We start from the raw sequence: 22,887 nt of genomic DNA, 5'->3' as shown, positions 1-22,887 counted from the left end.
CCCACGTGGGGCTCTGTGCTCAGCGGGGAGTCTAGACATTAACCCTTCCTCTCCCTCTGCCCCCCTCCCCTGGCTTGTGCTCTCTCTCTCAAGTAAATAATAAAATCTTTTTAAAAAAATAAATAAATTTGAGCCTCCACGCTCAATGCAAAAGCATGGTGGATCATATTGTTGGAGATTGCTGCTATATGCCATCATACCTCTTTTCATCAAACAAAATGTCACTTTAGTCTTTTTCTTTGCCTATAATTTAGATTGCATTTGTTTATTTTCCCATAATGTACTGTAATATGTAATATTCTGTAAAGTTAATTTGAGACAGGGATCAAACATGAACTCCAGAACTGAAAGTTGCCCAGCTTGATATATTTGTCTCCTTCTCAAAAATTATTCCTGAAAACTTATTGAATTTTATTTTGGTCTGAGACAAAAAACAAATCCAAATTTGACTGTTGTGGTTTTCTATATTTATGTTATATTAACTTTCTCATCTTCTCTAGGTTTAGGGAATCATAAGAGGACTTGTAATGTTTAAATTGAAAGATATCTTTATTGGTTTTTTATATATTGGCTTCTACACAGTATTAAATAACAGAAAAATAAACCTTGTTAAATGAAGTCAATAAAAGTATCAACTAAAATTACTTTATAATTTAAAAGGTGCAAAATAAAAGTGCAACTGTAGATCACTATGCCACATTAGACTTAACATATTTATTATTTGGATATTTATTTGTTATTACAGATATTTTATGGCAAGGTGGCAAAAATCTCCCCTAAAGGAGATTGAGACCTAAATTTATTAAAACTTCTGCTAAAATAATTATTTTAAAAAGGTTATTCACCTTGCACTGTGAACTCAAAGCCCAAGAAAATGTCTTATTCATCACTGTTTTCTGAGGTTCATTATGAGTAATATATAATAGGTGCTTAATGCCAGGAGACAATTCTCCATGGGTCTCCATTTCTGCATGTCTTGTGACAGCTTTCTTTCCAGACTATCTTTTCAAGGATCTTTATATAGCTAACGCCCTGGGAAGATAGAGATAGTGTTTTCCCCTGTGTTGGAAGGCACTATGCTACCCAGGACTCCCATGGTATGAGCCACACTAATTCAACTGATTGGGTTTGGACATGGTTCACAGTGGAAGAAAGAGGTAAAGTTGTCTTGTGAGTAGGATTTTTTAAGCTAATTCAGTGTATTGTTGTTGCTTCTATATCTGAATTGTAGAGTAGAAATTGATGTATTACATGTTTTACTTTTCTACCCCACAAGTGCCAGAGGGGCTTATCCCAACAGGGGCAGAGTTGCAGGTAGAGAAGTGTTAGTGTGATAAACTCTTGTAATGTGACACCTGTTGGATGACCAATGGATCAGGATTTAGTTTGAGTACCTCTATCCTCTGACGTTTTAAAATGTGAACTCAAAATCATGTATTAAATTTTCTTCCAGGTGTTTTCCAGTTCCATGTAGAATATGTGTAGGAGAGATACCTAGAATCAAAGGACAATAGGAACATCTGGAGTGCTATCAAGCTAAGAAGAAACTTCATCAGTCACTTGATGCTTTGGAGAAAGGGATTAGAACTGAGGGACAAACAAGGTGAGGGTAATCTGGTAAACATGCCACTTTTAGTTGAGAAACCATATTAGCTCAACCTGTAAGCCCTAATAAAGAAAGAAAAACAGCAGCCCTAATAAAGCTTGAAAATAAGCCTCAAAAGAATCTCTGCCCATATGCTACCTGTCTGCAGGATTAAAATTCAATCCTCTTTAGAGAAAGAAAACATCTTACAGGGTCTTTACACTTTTTTCCAAATATGTCTGATACTTAATCAAACATTAAATGCTAAAAAAGAGAATTAACTGACTCAAAATGCAAGAGATATACAGTCAATAGAAATAAACCTACAAGTGATCCAGGTGTTGCAATTAACTGAGAAAGCTTTGAAAATATCATAACTTGGTATGTTCAAGAAGATATAGGAAGTGATAGAAAATTTCAACATAACTGGGATTTACAATAAATAATCAAGTAAAAATTCTAGAACTAAAAAATAGAATCACTAAAATTAAGAATTCAAAATATAGGCTAAACATGATTAGGTAACTCAAGAGAGATGATTAGTAAACTACAAGCTAGGTCAGTAGGAAAAATCCATATTAAAACATAGAAGCAAAAAAAAAAAAGAGAACAATTCAAAAGAGAGTCTAAGAGATACATGTGAAATGGTGAGAAATTCTAACATACATTTTTAGAACCACTTTACCTCAAAGAAGAGAAATAATAAAAAAGATTAAATGTTTGAAATAACTGGCTAAGAAATTTCCAAAACTGATGAAAGACATAAACCACAGATTCAAGAAGCCATATGGCCTCCTTACTATAGCAGAGTAAATACAAATAAAATCACACCTTTGCTGAAAAACAAACACAGAAAATGAACCTTAAAAGTAGGCTGGGGAATGGGGGTGGGATGATAATATTTTTAGAGAAGAAAAAATAAGACTTATTAGTGACTTTTCAACAGAGTCCCTGAAAGTCAGAAGCTAACGAAATAGCATCTTTAAACACCAAAACTTTACCTAGAATTCTATACCTAGAGAAGATATCCTTCAAAACTTAAAGTAAGAGAAATGTTCAAGCAATAAAAAAGATTCACCTGAAGTTAAATAATTACTAAAGAAAATCTGTCAGGGAAAGGAAAATGAATCCAGATGGAAGCATGTTAATGTAGGGAGAAATGAAGTACATGGAAAAACAATCACAAACTAACAAGGTAATGAAGGGAGAAAAAAGGAAAAACAAACAAACAAAAAACTTGATTCATGCAAGAAAAGGCAATAAAAAACTAAAAGGGAATATAGAACACATAGGCCAAACAAAAAACAAATACAAAGATGGTATTTATAAACCTAATTATACTCTTATTAAAATAAATTAAAATTGTCTGAATATGTTAATGAAAAATGTCAGGGTAGAATACAAAAATAAGCAAAACCCAATTATATACTCTTATTAGAGTCACACTTTAAATATAAAACAGAGAAATGCTGAATGGCAATGTTTAGAAAAATATATACTACTATAAAATTATTAGCCAAAAGAAAGCTGTAGGTATGAGAATACGGGAGGAAGTAGCCACTAAGGCATTTAGGTAAAGAGGGAAACTCTTTTTATTAAAGAAGGGAATTTTATTATGATGAAAGGGTCAACGATACAATGTTTTAATTATACAAAATATGTATGCCCTAAGAATGTAGCTTCAAAGTACTTATGAGGCAAAATTTGACAGAACTAAAAGCTAAGAGACTCTAGTATTTTTTCTGTCAATAACTGATAGAATTCCTCCCCCCAAAATCACTAATTTAAAACAACAATTAATAAACCTGAAGTAACTGAGATTTTAGTAACAATATATTTAACATTCCTTTCAACTGCACATGGAATATTTCTCCAAATAGATTATATGCTGAGACACACTTCTAGGAAACAAATAAAATCAATCTTACATCAAACTCTTCCAGAAAACAGAAACAAGGGAAACACTTCCCAATCAAATGTATAAGGCCAACATAACCTTGACACCAAAATCTAGATTAGGAGTTTTATAAAAAAGAAAATTTACAGACCCAACTTCTTCTTGAATATAAATGCTAATCCCAAAATATTAATAAATCAAATTCAGAGATATGTAAAAAAGATAATACATTATAGCGAAGTTGGTTTATTTGAATATGAGATTTAATGTTTGAAAATCAATGTTATATGCATAAAAAGTATTTGATAAACTCCAACTCATATATAAAATCATCATCATCATCATATTAATCATCTCTTGGAATGGTAAAAATATGTTAAGGAAGGTAACTTCCTTAATCAAATATAGAGTTTCTAAAAGAAACCTACGTTAAACACCTCATTTAGTGGTGGAATATTGAAAGCTTTCTCTCAGAGACCAGAAGCTAGGAAATGATGTCTGCTAATATCACCACTCCTCAACACTTTACTGGAAATAGGAAGGCAAGAAAAATAAATAAAAGGCGTAAGAACTGGAAAAAAAAGAAATAAAATTGTAATTATTCTCAGATGACATGATTGTATATACAGAATACAAAAGACCTGAGAGATAAACTACTAAAATTAATAAGTGATTTCAACAAAGTGGCTGAATATAAAGTCAACATACAAACATAAATACAATATCAGAAAACATAAAATATCTAGAAATAAATCTAACCAAAAATGTACAAGACCACTATGAAGAGAACTACAGAGCATTGTGGACAGAAATTTTAAATGGCTTACATAAGTGGTAGGACAGTCTATGTTCATGGATTTAAAAAGGTAATAGTCTACAAATAGCAGTTCTTCAAAGTTGATATATATTCACTTGACCCAAAGGAACATGACCCCTTCCTCACACTATACACAAAAATTAATTCTTGATGCATCCAGACTTAAATGCTGAAAGTTAATAAGGTTTCTAGAATATCCTAATGATCTAAGAGTAAGCAAAGATTTCTTATATGCCACAACAGTTAAAATTTTTGTTTTTAATTTGAAATTAGAAACGTTCTGTTCATTAAAATTAACCATAAAAACATTGAAAAGGTAAGCCCCAGAGATTAGACAGGATATTTGCAAGGGAAAACCAAGTAGTTTTCAGAATATTAAAGAAGTTCTACAAATCAATAAGAAAAAAAGATGTACAACCCATTGGAAAAATATGCAAACACTTGATCATGTCACAAAGTGACTAAATGGTCAGTAAGCATACTACAAGGTATTCAACATGGGCGCCTGGGTGGCTCAGTTGGTTAAGCAACTGCCTTCAGCTCAGGTCATGATCCTGGAGTCCCGGGATCGAGTCCCACATCGGGCTCCGTGCTCAGCGGGGAGTCTGCTTCTCCCTCTGACCCTCCCCCCTCTCGTGCTCTCTCTCTCTCATTTTCTCTCTCTCAAATAAATAAATAAATAAAATCTTTAAAAAAATAAAAGGTATTTAACATTATTAATTATGACAGAAATGCAAATTAAAACAATAAGATACCACCACAAACTTACTGGAATGGAAGAAAAAGACATGAAAATACAAAGTGTTAATGAAGATAGAGTTCCTCTGAAACTTGCATATTCTGCTGATAGGACTATAAACTGATATAATCACTTTGGAATATCTTTAGGTACTATCTACCAAAAATAGGTAAATGTTAAGGCTCAGAAATTCTATTCCTAAAAGAAGTATGACTATGCACATCAAAAGACATGCACAAGAACGTTCATAGCATTTGGTAATAATAGGCAATACCAGAAATAACTCGACAACAAATATCTTCCAATAGTAGTATAGACTTTTAAAAAGTGGTATATTCAAATAATAGATAAAAAGTGGTATTTGCAAAAGAGTGGTATATTTAAACTATACTCAACAACATAGATAAATCTCACAGACATATTATTACATGAAAGAAGAGTACATACTATATGATTCCACTTACAGGAAGTTCAAAAATAGGGAAAACTAATCTATGATGATGGAGGTGTGAATACTAGAGAGGCATGAGGAAATCTGGGGGTGTTCATAAGTTCTATATCTTCATCTGAGTGGTGTTTATGTGGATGTAATGGTCTAGAGAAGAGGAAGCACAGGGAGTAAAACCAGAATGTGAAAGGCAAGTGCTTTATACAATAAAATGGTGCTCAAATTTGGTTGGAGCATATGGAAGCCACAGGAAAGAAGTGGCATAGATGTCTGGATAGTGCGCTACCTTACTATGGAATACTTAAATAACAATTTAAAGAGGATGTTTGCATTTTCCTAGGTAACAAAGAACTACAAAATGTTGTTAAGCAGGGCATAAATAAGCTCAGAGTTATATTTAATGAAGGATAACTGATCAACAAAACATTGTGTAAATCTGGTCAAAGAGCACACAGAAACTCTTATAAATATTCTATGACCATGTTTACATACTGTACATGCTGTAGAGTACATAAAAAAGATATTAAGAAATTAGAAGCATACTTTTTCAAGTGTTGTTTAAAAAAAAATCTGTAACATAGTGTTAAGAGGATAAAAATCTTAGAAACTGATTTAGTTCCAAAGTAGTATGGTAAAAAAAATTTTAAAACCAATATTTATATTTTGTAGTTGGTACTTACTTCATCAAATGTAAAATCCTCTAAGTTTATTTCTTCATATTCTTCTTCAGATTCTTCATTCTTAATAGCCTCTAAAGCTGTTGTCAGTTTCTTTCGCAAAAGAAAGCCCTTCCAAACTGCCTAAACAAAAATTTAAAGCATGTTATACAAGGTTATAGATCAAACTACAAACCAGATTCTCTGTGTTATCCCATTAGGAAGATAAAACATCTAAGACCTTAGTTTAATGGCTCAATAATTTGTTTTTTGAACTTTATGTGACACTTAAAACTGTAAGATAAATTAAACAACTGCATGTGTCTAAAGTTCTGAATCTCAGGAGACTTTCCTCTTAGTAAGCAGAAAAGAATCTCTAAAACTCCCTCAGCTGCACATGTAGGTCAACCAATCAATTATCTGGCAATTCCACCAGGACCCATTCTAAACTAAGAAGAAATAGATACAAGGGAAAACCAATTTTTCTGATTTTCAAATAATTATGTATAAAATAAACTAACGCACATTTAGGCAAATTTCAACATATACAAATGGCCATATTGGAGAGGTACTATCCTGGCCCATAACTATTAACTAATTTCATTTTTAAATAAACTAAGCACATAATAATAGAATTAAACCCATTCAGATTTCTCAATAATGTTGGAGTAGAGAAACCTTTTCTAACTATAACTCCAAGAACACATAGCTTTTAAAGAATAAGTACTAGGGAGTGAGCTCCAGGATACATTAAGTGCAAAAAAAAAAAACAAGATAGAAATAAGTGTGTATTACATGCTACCATTTATCTATGAAAGACTGTATATAATATAATAAACATAAATTATATAAATATATATTTAAATATATATGTATATGTTTGCTAATATTTAAAAAGTAAAAGTGTAACTTGTAAAATTAATTTTAAAAATTATTAAGGATAGAGGCAGAAAATGGAAGATTCAGCTATAGAAGCCAGACTTCTCTGAATATACCTTTCTTAGATTTGACTTTGGAACTGTGCACATGCTTAAGATAATCATAAAATAAACAAATATGAAATAAAAGGAATTCTTGAAGTAGAAAAATATGTTTCATGCCATAAGCATACACACACAGAATTTATCTGAAGTGACTTTAAAATAGATTTATTTGACTATCTTCCTAGTGAAATATACTCAAAAGACAAATTTCATTACAAAAGATACCTTCAATATGTTTTCATATTCATATCGTTAGTAATAATATTGGTATTGTTATTACAGAAAAATATATATTGAAAAGTGGAATATATAAGACAATAGCCAGATCATATATAACAACAGAAGTCACTCACAACCTCTGCAGCAACCAACCTAGAAAGCTAAACCACAACCTCGGCAACAATTAGCCAAGAATGGTCAAGACTTGGTCAATCAATGACTGTCAGCCTCCTTATTTTTGTCCCTACTTCTAACTCAGGACCAACCAGAGATAGGCAAATATGCTTCCCAACTAATACCAAAAACCTCCAATTAGACTATATCTGGAGACCTCTCTCCCTTCCTCTCTCTCTTTTACCACTCTAAAGATTTCCTACTCTCCTCCCTGCCTTTGAGCTTATGCCAAAGGCAAGTGATAGTGGCTGACTCCCTCGCTATAGCACTCTCTGAATAAATAGCTTAGTTTGTTTGTTTTATTTTCTCATTTGTATAGTCCTTGTTTATTTTCACTATGTATGTGCATGTAAACACAGGCACAGACACACAGAGACACACACATACACACAGAAGGGGAAGTGAAAAGGAGAAAAAAAAAAGAACAATTATCTTAATGTCATTCATTGGAACCAGAACTTTCCATAGAAGAAAAGAGATGTAAATATAAAATCAAATAAGTAAAAATCCTATAGTCCTAAATTTAATTTTAAAATATCAGTATGAACCCAAGGGTAGATTTTTTTCTTAAAAATATGTATTTGTAAACTCGTCACTACAGTGAAAAAATTTTAAAAACAATGACCATACCAATAGCAACAACACTTCTAAAATCCTAATGCATTCCTAAAACCCAGACTGGTCTCTAAATATTCCCACTAAAGGAATCAAAGATCTTCAGAGCAATGACCTGAGTTTAGGCCTGGGGCAAAATGTATACAAAATGAACCTGAAACATCATGGCACATTAAAAAGCAAGGGAAATTTTAAAAACCAATGAATTGTGTCACTAAAGCTTAACTTGAAGCTAACTTGGCCAAACAAGTGACAATTTGAGCATCAATAAGAATGAAACTGCAATGGAATTAAATACATCATATATTTTAAAAATTCATGTGTACATTATGATAGAACACATTATGGTGACCTCTGAAGGATGCTAGGAAAGCTCATTAATCTTAAAATTGGTAAAATGGCATCAAGCATTTAACCTACCTTTCCAGAATGAACTGTACCTCAAGGTAACTAAGTAGTTGAACTAAGTTTCTCTTTACTGACATATTTTAGATAATAAATGAAGAAATTATATGTAGAGTATCAATATTTTACAACTGTTAATACACGAATTGATGTAGGCAATGATTATCAATGGTCACTAGTATTCTGAAAAGAGAGGCGACTAGACATTATGTACCTCCTCACTGTAATATATACCACCACTTATGAAGTATTCTTGATAAAAAACTAAACCCAAATCATGAAATTTTAGAACCTACTGCCAGCTTACAGAAAACAAGGGAGCAAGAAATATGTAAGTGATACCATGGGGATGCATCTGGCAAAATTCAGAAAGTAGAAAACTGTAGGACAGAAGACCTAGTTTCCTTAATAAATAAATTGTGAGGGAAAAAGAGAGGGGTTACTATATATTTACAAGACTTCACATTTATTTATTTTTTATTTTTTTTAAGATTTTTATTTATTTATTTAACAGAGATAGGAAGAGAGGCAGGCAGAGGGAGAAGAAGAAGAGTGGCAGGCAGAGGGAGAAGGAGAAGCAGGCTCTCTGCCGAGCAGGGATCCGGGGCTCAATCCCAGAACCCTGGGATCATGACCTGAGCCGAAGGCAGACACTTAATGACTGAGCCACCCAGGTGCCCCAAGACCTAACATTTAAACTGAAGGCAAAGTAATGACCTTATTTATATTTTGATCAAGAAAAATCTGTAAACAAACATTTATAAAACAGAGAAATCTGAATATTGATATTTGGTGATATTGAAGAATAATTTTCAATTTTTAGGTGAGTAATGTGTTACACTTAAAACAATAGGTCTTATAGAAATTCATACTGAAATATCTATAAAAGAAATGATATATGGGATTTATTTCAAATAATCTGGTGATGAGTAGGGAGAGGTGGGTTGGTTATGAAGAGTTGATTATAGAAGATATCAAGGTGAGTGCAGACCTAGGGAAAAGAGGGTCTAAAGGGAACTCTTTAATCCAGGCCTTCAACAAGGATTGGCTTGCTGTGGTTCACAATGGATCCAGCTCCACTCATCAGGGATCGGACTTCTACAAATCTCTAGAATGCAATATAAAATGTGGTGTCTTTCTGGTGTGACACATATAGATATTTCCCTCCTGAATCTGCAATAGGGTCAAGAATTCAAGTTTCAGCCATCTCTATTCAGTTTATGAGAAATAATGGTAATATATAATATGTTCAGATACTTCTTCTAGCTTATTTGTTTCTGTCAAGGCTTCAACTTTTCCCCAGTAATCCATCTACAATTAATTCATCTTTCTCACACATTCAAATTAATTCCCTGGCCAGGCAGTCTGGCATCTTTTTTTCCTCCAACTACTATCAACTCCCACATCCAGAACAAACCAATATATTTGCTCCCTGTTGAAATCGTTCACACATTTCCAGCCATGTTTGTCCTATATTTTCCAGTTGTTATGGTAGTCCAGTTTCTTATAACTTCCTATTATTCCAGTAATATGAAATTCTAGGTTCTTTTATTTCTACTATCCTTTATATATAATTTTATATCAAGAAATATTTATTGAATGAATGAATAAAGGGAAACACTAAATTTTTGGTTACTATCTTTCAATTCAGGCACAGTACCATGAATTTCCACAGACCTTATTTTATGTACTTATTTAGTTTATATTATGTACATTCCACTATATTTTAAATATAAGAGAATTCTATTCTCTTACATATTTACAATGAACCCTATCTATGTCTCAAGGTGTATCCTATATCCTTTATATTAGTTGGGGCAAGCTAAGTACAATAACAAAAATATCCAAAAATGTATAATATCTCAAAAAACAATAGCTTATTTCTTAATCACCTAACAAACACTGAGAGGCTGACAAAGACAAGGGGGCAGCACTTCAACATAAAGTGATTCAGGTATCCAGACTTCACCGACTCTATAACCCGAACAGACAGCTTCCAATGATGCCTCAGAAACTGTCTTCATTTCAACCAACCAGAAAGGATAAAGAGTATGAAGGAATGTCTCTGGCACATTTAATGAGCCAGATGTGCAAGTGGTGCATGTATCTTTCATTCATATTGTATTGAGTGGGACTCAGAAGAGGGGCCATGTTAAAGTGCAAGGGAAGGTGGGATATCTAGTCAGGCGGTATGCTTGGAAGAAGAGGAGAATGTGAGGTTTGGCGAGCAGAGAACAGTCTCTATGACATCCACGATAAAATTTCCATTTTGCTCCTTCTAAAGGCTCTTTCGATTATATCATGCTCTGCTCTCCAGGATGTTCAGGCAGTCTAGAATTCATATTTTAATATGAATGGTTTAAGAAACTAGATGATTGTACTCAGGAGACAAGGAAATGAAACTGAGATGACTTCAATAATTTTAAGTACCATATTGTACAACAAAAGGGACTCATTCTAAGTCGCAGAGAAAGGCAGAATTATGCTTACTTTCGTTACAGATACACAGAAGCTCAACAAAAGAACATTCAGCAGAGATATTAATCACTGAACTAGACTGTTTCACAAAGTAGTGAACTTCTCTATTGAACAGAATGAAGCAAAAGTTTAATATTCATATACCATCAGCGCTGAAAAAAGTATAACAACTGATAACAGTAGGGAGTTTGGTCTGCATGATATATTCATTCTTCATGTGGTAGAATAATGTTTTGAGATAGTAACTGAGGTTCCTTCTTTTCTTCAGAGTTTGCTTGAATCCATTGTCCTACCCAGACTCCCACCACCATTCAGGCATCAGTAACACCTTTGCCTATGCGTTGCCTTTAGGAGTACAGTTCAGACAAATTAAGTCAACTGAAATACTCAATCTAATTCTAATATTCATTAGAACCACAACAAAGATAATTTTTAAAACTATGGTTTCATCTATTTTTTTTAAGATTTTATTTATTTGCCAGAGGGAGACACAGTGAGAGAGGGAACACAAGCAGGGGGAGTGGGAGAGGGAGAAGCAGGCTTCCAGCCAAGCAGGGAGCCCAATGTGGGGCTTGATCCCAGGACCCTGGGATCACAGCCTGAGCTGAAGGCAGACGCTTAACGACTGAGCCACCCAGGCACCCCAGAAAACTATGGTTTTAATAGTGAAAGCCAGCAACTTAATTTTAAGGCTATTCTTCTAGTTGCATATGTCAATGCCTTGGAGGCATCCATGACTCCTCACTCTCTCTCATACAGCACATCCCCATGAACTAGTATCATCAGTTCTACCTTCAAAGGATGTATGCCTCAAAATAAACCAACATATATTCTGGAATGTGATTTTCTTACCACTTCTGCAACACTCTGATCCTTGCTACCATTATCCCTTGTCTGAATTACTGTAATAGCTCCTAACTGATTTTTCTGCTTCTACTCCTGCCTTCCTACAGTATAATCACAACATAAAGTAAACTTGATCATGTGAGTCCACTGCTCAGATTCCTGCAATATCTTCCCATGTCATTCAGAGTAAAAGCCAAAGTCTTTACCATGACTTATGATTTGTAAGCGTCACCCTTCTCCCCTCTATCACTGTCCAGTCATACTGGCTTCTTGCTGCTCTTTAAACACTGCAGTTTGCTCCTAAATCAGATATTCCACAGTCTGGAATGTTCTTCCCCAACATCCAATGGCTTAATCTCTCACTGTAATGTCTCCTTTTCTGGTCTTCCATCTCCATCATATCTGAAATGGAAAACTTTCCCTTGATACTTCTACCCTTTTCCCACTTTATTTTTCCTTTTAAGACTTATCACTGTCTAACATACTTATTTACTAACTGCTCATTCCAATAGAATATAAGCTAGGAATATTTTTGTATCAAGAAATATTTATTGAATGAATGAATAAAGGGGAACACTAAATTTTTGGTTACTATCAGGCACAGTACCATGAATTTCCACAGACCTTATTTTATGTACTTATTTAGTTTATATTATATTTATGTATTTATTTAGTTCTGCCTCTTCCATCAGTATGTAAATTCTGTGAGGGCAGAGAACTTGTATGGTTTGTTTAGAGTTATGGTTCCTGAGCCCAGAATAGTGCTTGACAAATAGTAGGTTCTAAAAAGTATTTGACAAATAAATAAATAAAAGGATGAATGTGATGTTGGAACTTCATTTCAAAATCTGATCTTGGTGAGGGTGAATTAAGTCTATTCACTACTTGCTTTCTGAATTTTTAATTTGAATTAAAATTTAAAAAAATTTTAATTTTTTAATTTGAACGTGTATTTGAAGGCCTTTAACAATTATTTTAGTAGATTTTTAAACACATTTCTAAAAAGAGCTTTAAATTAGGCCAACTAAGAGTTGTTATAGCTAACCAATGTTAGCAGATGTGGCAAATGACATATCTGGGCAGAAGCTTTAAATATGATTGTGTGATCTCATGATTGATCATGAGAATAGTATTTCTAAATTATAGACTACACCTTCAGCCTAGATACTAAGCACAGGCACAGCCAATCTGCAGCCTACATATCACCTGAGTAAGAAATAAGCCCAGTAGTTTAAATCACTAAGATTTGGCAGCTATCTGTTATACAGAATAACCCAGTGAAAGATGAGAAATACATCTCTCAGGACTATTTCACCAAAAAATTAAAACTAACCTGAATAAGAATAGCAGCCTTCTCCCTCTGTTCTTGGATATTCACAGTGTTTTCTCTTTTTTCTTTCTTTAAAATAGTTTTATTCTTGATGCAGTAATTTGGCTGGGATATCAGGGGTCCTATTGCAGTAGTATGTAGCCTTGAGGGGAAATGAATATGTCTGCGCACGATGTAACCACGCCAGTATGCCTGTATTACCTTAGCTGCCATACTATTAAGAAGAGAAAAGAAAACATGTTTAGTATCCATAAAAACACAGTTGAGGGTGAGAGGTCCTCATAAACTATTTTTGTAAACATGAAATACGTAAGGTATTATTTAAAAATAAAAACTTTCTGGCTTAACTATAGGCACATAAGTAAAAATGGGATGGAAAACCTTCAAATCTGAAGGAGAGAAATGGGCCAGTAACTTAGAGAAAAGAAGCATTCTTATCTGAAGATGAAGGGATGACAGACGAATCTGAATAAACAGGACTTGCTAAATTTACCCTAGTTTACTGTGCTTAGTTCATACTCTTTGCCCAAACCGTATTTTCCACGACCTTCTACTTTTCATCAAACCTAATATAAAAGTGCTCAGGTTTAACTATTTCTACAGGTCTTAATTTCTTTATGAAGACTCCCATGTCATGTAAAACTTATACTAAATACATTTCTTTTTCTGTTTTACTTTATTTTTTATTATTATGTTCAATTAGCCAGCATATAGTACATTTCTATGCTTTTCTCTTATTAATCTACCTTTTGTTACAGGGATTCCAGCTGAGAACTTAGAAGGATAGAAGTAAAAGCTATTTTTCCTCCCTTACAGAGCAAAAGCAATTGATTAAATAAATTAATGACTTATAAATTAGGAAGTGTTAAAGACACTTTCAATTTTAAAAAAATTTTTGCATTAGGGAAGACATATAAGTTTCAGCATATCAAACTTTTTAACATAACTTTCAGAAAAGAAATCACCATTCATACTGACAAATTCTAAAAGAATAGACTAGGTAAAACAAGATTAGCTACTGTGACACTCTGCATTCTGCCTTAATTCAGCACCTGTTATTACAGGAGAAGCTGAATTTAACTATTTTTAATTTTGTTGGCTTGACACTGAGGCCAAAAGCAAAAAAAGAAAATAAAAGTTGACAAGCCTAAGTAAAAAGTAATCTTTGCTGGTTCAATAAAAAATTAAAGCCATTAGCTTTTTACTTTTTTTAAAGATTTATTTATTTTATTTTAGAAAGAGAAAGAGGGAATGCGAGCAGGGAGAGGGTCAGAGGGAGAGTGATAAAGGGAGAATCTTCCAGTAGACTCACCACTAATCAGGGAGCCAGCCCTAGCTCCCAGGACCCCGAGATCGAGATCAGGACCTGAGCCAAAGTCAGGAGTCAGATGCTCAACTGACTGAGCTACCCAGGTGCCAGCCATTAGCTTTTTAAAAGTATTTCATAGTTAGCAAACCATAAAACAGACTCTTAACTATAGAGAACAAACTGAGGGTTGCTAGAGGGGAGGTGGGCAGGGGGATGGGTTAAATGGGTGATGGGGATATAGGAGGGTACTGTTGTGATGAGAACCAGGTAATGTATGGAAGTGTTGAATCACTATATTATACACCTGAAACTAATATTACACTGTATGTTAACTAACTGGAATTTAAATAAAAGTTGAAAGAAAAAAATTAAAAGTATTTGATAGTTGGAAGGGTTTTATGTGATTAATCTTGAAGAATATTGCCATACTTTATCGGTTGTTATACCAAAGAAAATTATAGCATATACATTCAAATCCTTGCATAGATGCTTATTGAATGAATCAATAAGCAAATAAATGGCACATGAAAAGTATGTTTTAAAAAAGTGAAATTACCTGATTATTCAGCATTTTCTTCATATTATTTTTAGAATAGCAAAGTGTTTTTTATTTCTTCTTAAAAATTCATTTTAATTGTTTAAAGATTTGAAGTCAATGGGGCGCCTAGGTGGCTCAGTCAGTTAAGTGTCTGTCTTCAGCTCAGGTCATAATCCCGGGGTCCTGGGATCGAGCCCATGTCAGGATCCCTGCTCAGGGGGGAGTCTGCTTCTCTCTCTCCCTTCTCCCCACCCCCACTCATGCTCTCTCTCGCTCTCTCTCTCAAATAAATAAATAAAATCTTTAAAAAAAAAAGAAGGCAGGAAACATAATTTTACACGTACTCATTTTTTAATAAAATACTAGTCAATTAAATCAGAGTCTGCCAAAATTCAATAAAATTAATCTGTACTATAATAATTTGTACACACATCATAAAAACATAATTAAGGGAATTACTATGAAATACAATAGTGATTTAAATCCTTTACCAAATTATCATTTGGTAACATTACCTAAGACTATCCATAAAAAATAAAAGATATCCAACTGTAAAAGAAAAATGTTCTATAAATCTTACATTTTCTTACGATGTTCAGTATTTTGGCAATTCCACAGCAGAGAGCTTGTCATTACTGTTTCCATGAATGGGATTCTTTTGATGGGGACACTGTTTGATTTGCTATCTTCTCCCTTCTGGTCTACTATTTCTTCCTGATTTCCTCCTTCCATATCTTCACATAAGGAGTTGGTTAATGTGGAATGACTACAGCCAGAGTTCATCCATTTCTCAGAGGTATCTGGTGAGTCCAGTTTATATTTGTATGCACAAGAGTGGAGAACTCTATTTTGCAGTATGCTATCACTATTTGTAGGGGCCAAATGATTTTGCTGGGCTTCAGATTCTTCACTCTGGGTGATACTTACATTCCCACGTTCATGTGAATATCGGTATTCATTACTAAGTATCATTAATTTCTTAAAATAATGGCAGAGATTTTCTGCAGCATCCAAGGTGACAAAATTTCTAAACAAACAATGAAGACATTTAATAAGAATTATATCAGCAAATATTAAAATTTGTATAGGTTTTGGAAATTTCCCTTGTGTGGTTGACATGAAAATTAAGCTTCACTACAACATTCATTAAAACCTTATTTCTGGTTGTTTATATAAAAATTTATCTCATTTCTAACAAAATTTGAAAATATTTGTTTAGCTAATTTAGATCTGTCAATCCAGACAAAATGTCTGGAAGTTTTAGAGCGATTTTTATTCTAGGTATTTTTGGTACAACTGAATGAGAAAAATCCATGCTTTTACTACCATAAACATGAGAAATCATGGCCGCCTAAATTTGGAGAAGTTATTTATGAAACAAAGTTAAAAGTACTTTCTACATTGACTCTTGCCATGCAAAATATTTGTATTGGACTTTTAAACAAAGAACTTATATTATGGGAAAGTTTTTATTCCCATTTTTCTCTGGAAAAATAATCTATCGCAAAGAGAATTCAAATACTTGAAGGCATAATTGGTTGTGGTCCTTTTGAACAACTGCTGAATTTCTATCTTATTAAGGTTATGGCTTATGTAATTAATCAGACTTTCTGTTTGCCAGATTTGGGGATTTCAATAGCAAATGTAAAGGACTTTGCACCTGTATGAGCCTTTTTCTTGGCTACATTTTATTTATCTTTCATTTTTTGTTTTATTTTTAAGAATTTACTTACTTCAAATGTATATTTTCTGACTGTATTTAATATATAGCCACAAGTTGCCTTATTTTTTTTTTCTGAAACATGCAGGATATAAATAAATATAAAACTTTTAACCATACCATACAAAATGAAAGTTATATTTCCTAAACTGTAGAGATAAACAGTCTTGTGTTCACAAAAGTAATATTAGACATTAGCATAGGCTCCTCCCATGTGTTTTTGATATTTTGTATTTCATTCATTTTGGTGGTTAATAATGCAGAAAAGGCTCAATTCGATATTGGAATAATAAGTGTGTATAACTGGTGTTGAATTCACCGCCATTTATTATTAATATAAAAGATAGTCTATTTTCCATGATCAACGCCAAAATGAAACACGCTGCAATGACAAGAGATTATACAAAGTTATTGAGAAATCTACATTTCAACATGAGGGATATCAGGGTCACCTTTACACACAAAAAAATTCTACATTATCACACACATACAAAGAGATATAAGTTTAGTTTTCCACAAAGATTTGTAAATAATCTTAGTATTGTTAAAAGCAAACATTAATTATCTATAAAACTGGAATTATTTTTAAAGCTGTAAGATTTGTTTTTAAACTGAATAGACTACATTAAAAAACATTTAAATAGAAAACGAATCTTATATAGATGAGCATGTATGAATATGCAAAGAGCAATATTAAGGATTATAATTTAATGATTAAGCTTAGGTATTTGGAAGCACATATTATAGTCATAATTCAGTTATAATGAAGAGTCACCATAAGTGAAATATGAGATTGTTTTCCTTTTTCATTTGTGTTTTCTGGAGCAATACAAATTAGAAAATACTATCCATAAAAAAGTTATAGAAAGATCAATTATAATTCATTCATGTAACACACTCTTAACTTGGGATGGGGAATAAGAAGTTCTCTTTCTTTTATATCTGATTAGGTCTCTCCTCTTAGCTTCTGTTCCTCTGAATATGTGCATGTGTTGACTGCTTTTCTCTACTGTGCTCTCCTAATATTTAATATATAAATATGATACATGTATATCTTAATATATAATAAATGCTATACTTATTATAAAACTTGCCTTGCTCCCTTGTAACTGTTTATCTAATATTCTCTTATGTTAATCTGTGAATTAAGGATAACGTGTAATACTTAGCTTATTTGTGTGTCTTACCTACAATAATTGTCAAATTTTTGACTGATTAATTGAATGACTGAATGGATGTTTGATTCTTGTCTTGAAGCTATCCTCCTGATTTCACTTATTTTATCTAATACTTTAGCTTTTAAATTATGTTTTTAAGGGAGAATATCCCTAAAACACACAGCCCTAATCCAAAAAAAAGTATTATTGTATTAATCAAAGTATTTTTAAATTATATACATAGATTGAATTATTTCTTTAAGTTATGACAAGGGGAAGTGAACAGTCTTACCCTTTTCCAGTAATATAGCTTTCAATTAGTGAGTTGAATTCTTGAATCTGAGACTGACAAAGTACCACAAAACGTCCTAATTCTGGTTCATAGTATTCTTCAGTGTGCCTTTCTGAATAAGAGTTTAGTATTTCGCCATTGAGGATTCTTAGAGCTGGTAACACTTTAAGTAGAGAATGCCTATTGAAAGCAGGAAAAAATTTAATAACTTTGAAAAGGAGAGTTTATATCTAAAATAACCATATACCTATTACTTAAACAATATAAGCACAGAGTATATCCCAGAAAATGCTATTGACTTTGTACAGAAAATTATACTGTTAAATTTCCTAAAAAATTTTATGGTATCATGTCATGTACAGAGTTAGGTTTTAGAAACTTGACAAAAAATTTAACCATTTTCCTCTATAACACAAATGGGAAATTTAAGCAGCTGGAAACGTGGGCTGGGAGTAAATAAAAGGCTACACTACATAAAGAATAATATCAGATACACTCTTTTAAAAAGATAATATAATCTTACTGAAATTTGATGTTTATTTCAGAAGTAGGGAAAATTCTGATTGTTTTTCTTGGTAAAACATACTTCAGAATAGGGCTAACACAAGACCAGTAAGAGATCACCCTGTTTATCATGATCTGAAAAATATAAACTTATATTTCTTCCTGAATCTTGCTAAAGATTATAATAATAAAAATCTTGGAGGTATGAGCAAAAGTCTGTATCAATTTAAAAGCCTAATTCTGTGAAAAACCAAGTCAGATAGCAAGAGCTGTCCACCAAACCTAGCCATTTATAAGTACTTGCCAAACCTTTCACAGGGGTACTGTGGGCCTCTTTTACAAGGCCACTAATGATCACAGGGGTAAAATGGACTTCTTAAATGAATAAAACCTCTTAGTTAAAAACTAACATTTCCTATGAGGAAAAGTAGAAACTGATGAAAGATATCAAAGAAGTAAATAAATGGAAAGGTGTCCAATGAAGATATCTTCAGAGATTATAAGTTCAATATTGTCAAGAAATCAATTCTTCTCAACTTGACTTACAGACTCAATGCAATCCCACTAAAAATACCAGTAAGGTAATTTTGTGTATATCAACAGACTGATCCTAAAGTTTATTAAAAGAGACAAAAAAAAAAAAAAAAACAACCCAGAACATCCAATTCTATATTGAAAAAAAGAATAAAGTTGGAAGACTAACACTTTTGACTTCAAGACTTACAATGAAGCCACAGTAATCAAGACAGTATGGTACTGACAAAAGAATAGACAAATAGATCAGTGGAATAGAAAAGAGAGCCCAGAAGTAGATCCCCATAAATAGAATCAACTAATCTTTGACAAAGAAGCAAAGGCAATACAATGGAGCACAGATAAATGATGCTGGGGCAATTAGATATCTACATGCAAAAAAGAAAAAAGAATCTAGACTTTGTACTCTTCACAAAATCTAACTCAAAATGGGTCACAGACCTAAATGTAAAATGCAAAACTATAAAACTCCCAGAAGATAACACAGGAGAAAATCTAGATGATACTGGGTATAATGATGACTTTTTAGATATAATACCTAAGACACAATTCATGAAAGAAATAATTGATAAGCTGGATTTCACTAAACTTAAAAACTTCTGCTCCATGAAAGACAATGTCAAGAGAATGTGAAGACAAGCAACATACTGGGAAAAAATATCTGATAAAGGGTTGTTATCCAAAGGTATAAAAAGAAATTTTAAAACTCAACAATGAGAGGGGAGCCTGGGTGGCTCAGTTGGTTAAGCATCTGCCTTTAGCTCAGGTCATGATCTCAGGGACCTGGGATCAAGCCCCACATCGGGCTCTCTGCTCACCAGGTGTCTGCTTCTCCCTCTCCCTCTGTGTATTCTCTCTCTCTCTCTCTCTCTCTCAAATAAATAAATAAAATTTTTTAAAAACCCAATAAGAAAATAAACATACCAATTAAAAAATGGGCCAAAAACTTTGACACCTCACCAAAGAAGATATACAGATGGCAAATAAGCATATGAAAGATGTTCAACATCATTTGTCATTAGAGAATTGTAAATTAAAATAACAAGATAATAAATAAAATAATAAGATACTACTATCTACCTATTAGAACATCCAATCCAAAATGCTGACACCACCAAATGCTGGTGAAGATGTGAAGAAACAGAAACTCTCATTCACAGCTGGTGGAAATGCAGAACCAGTGTAGTTACTTTGGAAGACAGTTTGGTGGTTTCTTACAAAAGTAAACATATTTTTACTATAATACAGCAATGTGCTCCTTGGATTTACCCAAATTAATTAAAAACTATGTCTGCACCAAAATCTCCACACAGACATTTATTGCTTTATTTGCAATTGCCAAAACCCAGAAACAAACAAGATGCCCTTCAGTAGGTAAAAGGATAAATAAACTGTGTTACATCCATACAAAGGAATATTATTTAGCACTAAAAAGAAATGAACTATGAAGCCATGAATAGACATGGAGGAATCTTAAACGCATATTACTAAGTGAAATAAGACAATCTGATAGGGCCACATGTACAATTCCCAACTATGTGAAATTCTTGAAAGAAGCAAAACCATGGAGACAGTAAAAAGACCAGTGGTTGCCAGGGATTAAGGTGGAGGGTGGGATGAACAGGCAAAGCAAAGAGCATTTTTAGGGCAGTAAAACTATTCTATATAATACTACTACACAGTGGATACATGTCATTATACATTTGTCAAAACCCATAGAATATACGACACCAAGAGTAAACTCTAATGGAAAGTATGGACTTCAGGTGATCATGATGTGTTGATGTAGGTTCATCAATTATAATAAGTATAACAATTTGGTGCAGGATGTTGATAGTGGGGGAGGTTGTCCATGTGTGGGGACAGGGTGTATGTGGGTATTCTCTATATTTTTTGCTTAATTTTGCTAACTTGACCTTCTCTAAAAAATAAAGTTTTTTAGGGGTGCCGGGGTGGCTCAGTCAGTTAAGTGTCTGCCTTCAGCTTGGGTTGTGATTCCAGGGTCCTGGGATCAAGCCCCACATCGGGCTCCCTGCTCAGCGGGGATCCTGCTTCTCCCTCTTCTGTTACCTGCTACTCCCCCCACTTGTGCTCTCTCTCTCTCTCTCTCTGTGTCAAATAAATAAATGAAACCTTTAAAAAAAGTTTTTTTAATTAAAAAGCAAAACAAAACAAACTTACAGTTCCTAAAAACTAAACGAAGGATGGCAAGATAAGATTACTAAAATGCTAAAATTTAAGAAGGAAAACCCCAGTCAGTTATTCCCTCTACCTAGATGGTATAGTCAGGGTGGACATATCCATTTATATAAACACAGTTGTAAAATATAATTTTATATATTTATATAAATAATGTATATATAATTTACATTTCATATATTTAAGTATAATTTATACATAAATGAAGGAAGTGGTCCATTAAGGCACAAATTCCAAAGGTCAGCTAAAGTCATAACACATTGCTCTGTATAGTTATGATCTTGATAGTGTTTAATAAAAGATAATCACAAGGAAGGTATAAATACATCTCCTTAAAGCAAAAAAAGAGAAGAAAAACACCAGTTTTTCATTTACTGGGGACACATGATTAATTTCCCACCCTCACCTCCCTTTACTCTATGAGAAATAATACCTTTTTTTCTTACAGATATTTAAGTATGGAAAGAGGGAACACAAATAAATTTTGTTCTTTAAGATAATTATCAGATGTTTTACAATGTTAAAGAGTTTAAGCTAGTTAAGAAAACTTGGGTCCATCACTTCTCAGCCTCTTGACTAAGATCAAGTGAAACTTTGGGTCTATATATTTTGAACCTTTTTAAGGGTTTTTTAGGCTTGAAGCTACTTGAAGCTATTTCTCCTATCATAAACTACCACACTTACCACAAAGGGTTAAATAAGTGGCATATATTATATATATTTGATTCATTTTAAGATGTGGTTCAAAAGGGGGCGCCTGGGTGGCTCAGTCGTTAAGCGTCTGCCTTCGGCTCAGGTCACGGTCTCAGGGTCCTGAGATCGAGCCCCACATCGGGCTCCCTGCTCAGCGGGAAGCCTGCTTCTCCCTCTCCCACTCCCCCTGCTTGTGTTCCCTCTCTCGCTGTGTCTCTCTCTGTCAAATAAATAAATAAAATATTTAAAAAAAGATGTGGTTCAAAAGCAGAATGCTAATTAAGATAATAGCTATTCATCACAGAGGTAATGAAGTAATCAGAGGTAATCACACAGGTATAATATTAAATATAACATAAAATCTTTGACTGAAGCTCTCACCAATGCAAGGAAAGGTTAATCTCTGAAATTGAAGCTGATAATAATTAAAATATAATGGAGAGATTAACTATCCATACTCTATTCTATCAAATTATTTATTACATTACTAATGAAGCTACATTGCATTCTAAATCTCTCTCAAAGTATCCAGGCAAGTTTTCTAAGACATGACTATAATGTCAAACTTATTTATAGCTATAAAATGCCAGGTATGAAGTAAAGATGCTTTTTGAAATGTGATAATAAAGGGTATTAAAAATTAAAACTGTATAGGTGTTCATAACAGCTTAAAAAATGCTCTAATCCTATTAATGATCTTATTTCCTTAGATCATATCTCCTAAAATACAGAAATATAACCTTCAAAAC

General features: G+C 33.1%; 1 protein-coding gene across 2 annotated transcripts in view; it reads right to left on the bottom strand.

Moving 5' to 3' along the window:
• LRRIQ1 (leucine rich repeats and IQ motif containing 1) overlaps positions 1 to 22,887 on the bottom strand; it is a 211,864-nt gene that overhangs the window by 112,228 nt on the left and 76,749 nt on the right. For both annotated transcript variants that reach the window (XM_088025656.1, XM_088025657.1), the window contains exons 14-17: positions 18,209 to 18,388; positions 15,620 to 16,066; positions 13,196 to 13,406; positions 6,167 to 6,286 (exon numbers count right to left, since the gene is read on the bottom strand). In XM_088025656.1, coding sequence (XP_087881782.1) covers positions 6,167 to 6,286; positions 13,196 to 13,406; positions 15,620 to 16,066; positions 18,209 to 18,388 — 958 coding nt within the window. The remainder of the gene's footprint in view (positions 1 to 6,166; positions 6,287 to 13,195; positions 13,407 to 15,619; positions 16,067 to 18,208; positions 18,389 to 22,887) is intronic.

The sequence above is a fragment of the Eumetopias jubatus genome, unplaced genomic scaffold (genome assembly GCF_037043125.1).
Source record: "Eumetopias jubatus isolate StellerSeaLion01/CBP00866 unplaced genomic scaffold, mEumJub1_p1.0 scaffold_8, whole genome shotgun sequence".
NCBI lineage: Eukaryota > Metazoa > Chordata > Mammalia > Carnivora > Otariidae > Eumetopias > Eumetopias jubatus.
Note: the sequence above shows the minus strand (reverse complement) of the source record. Positions and strands in the feature narration are given on the sequence as shown.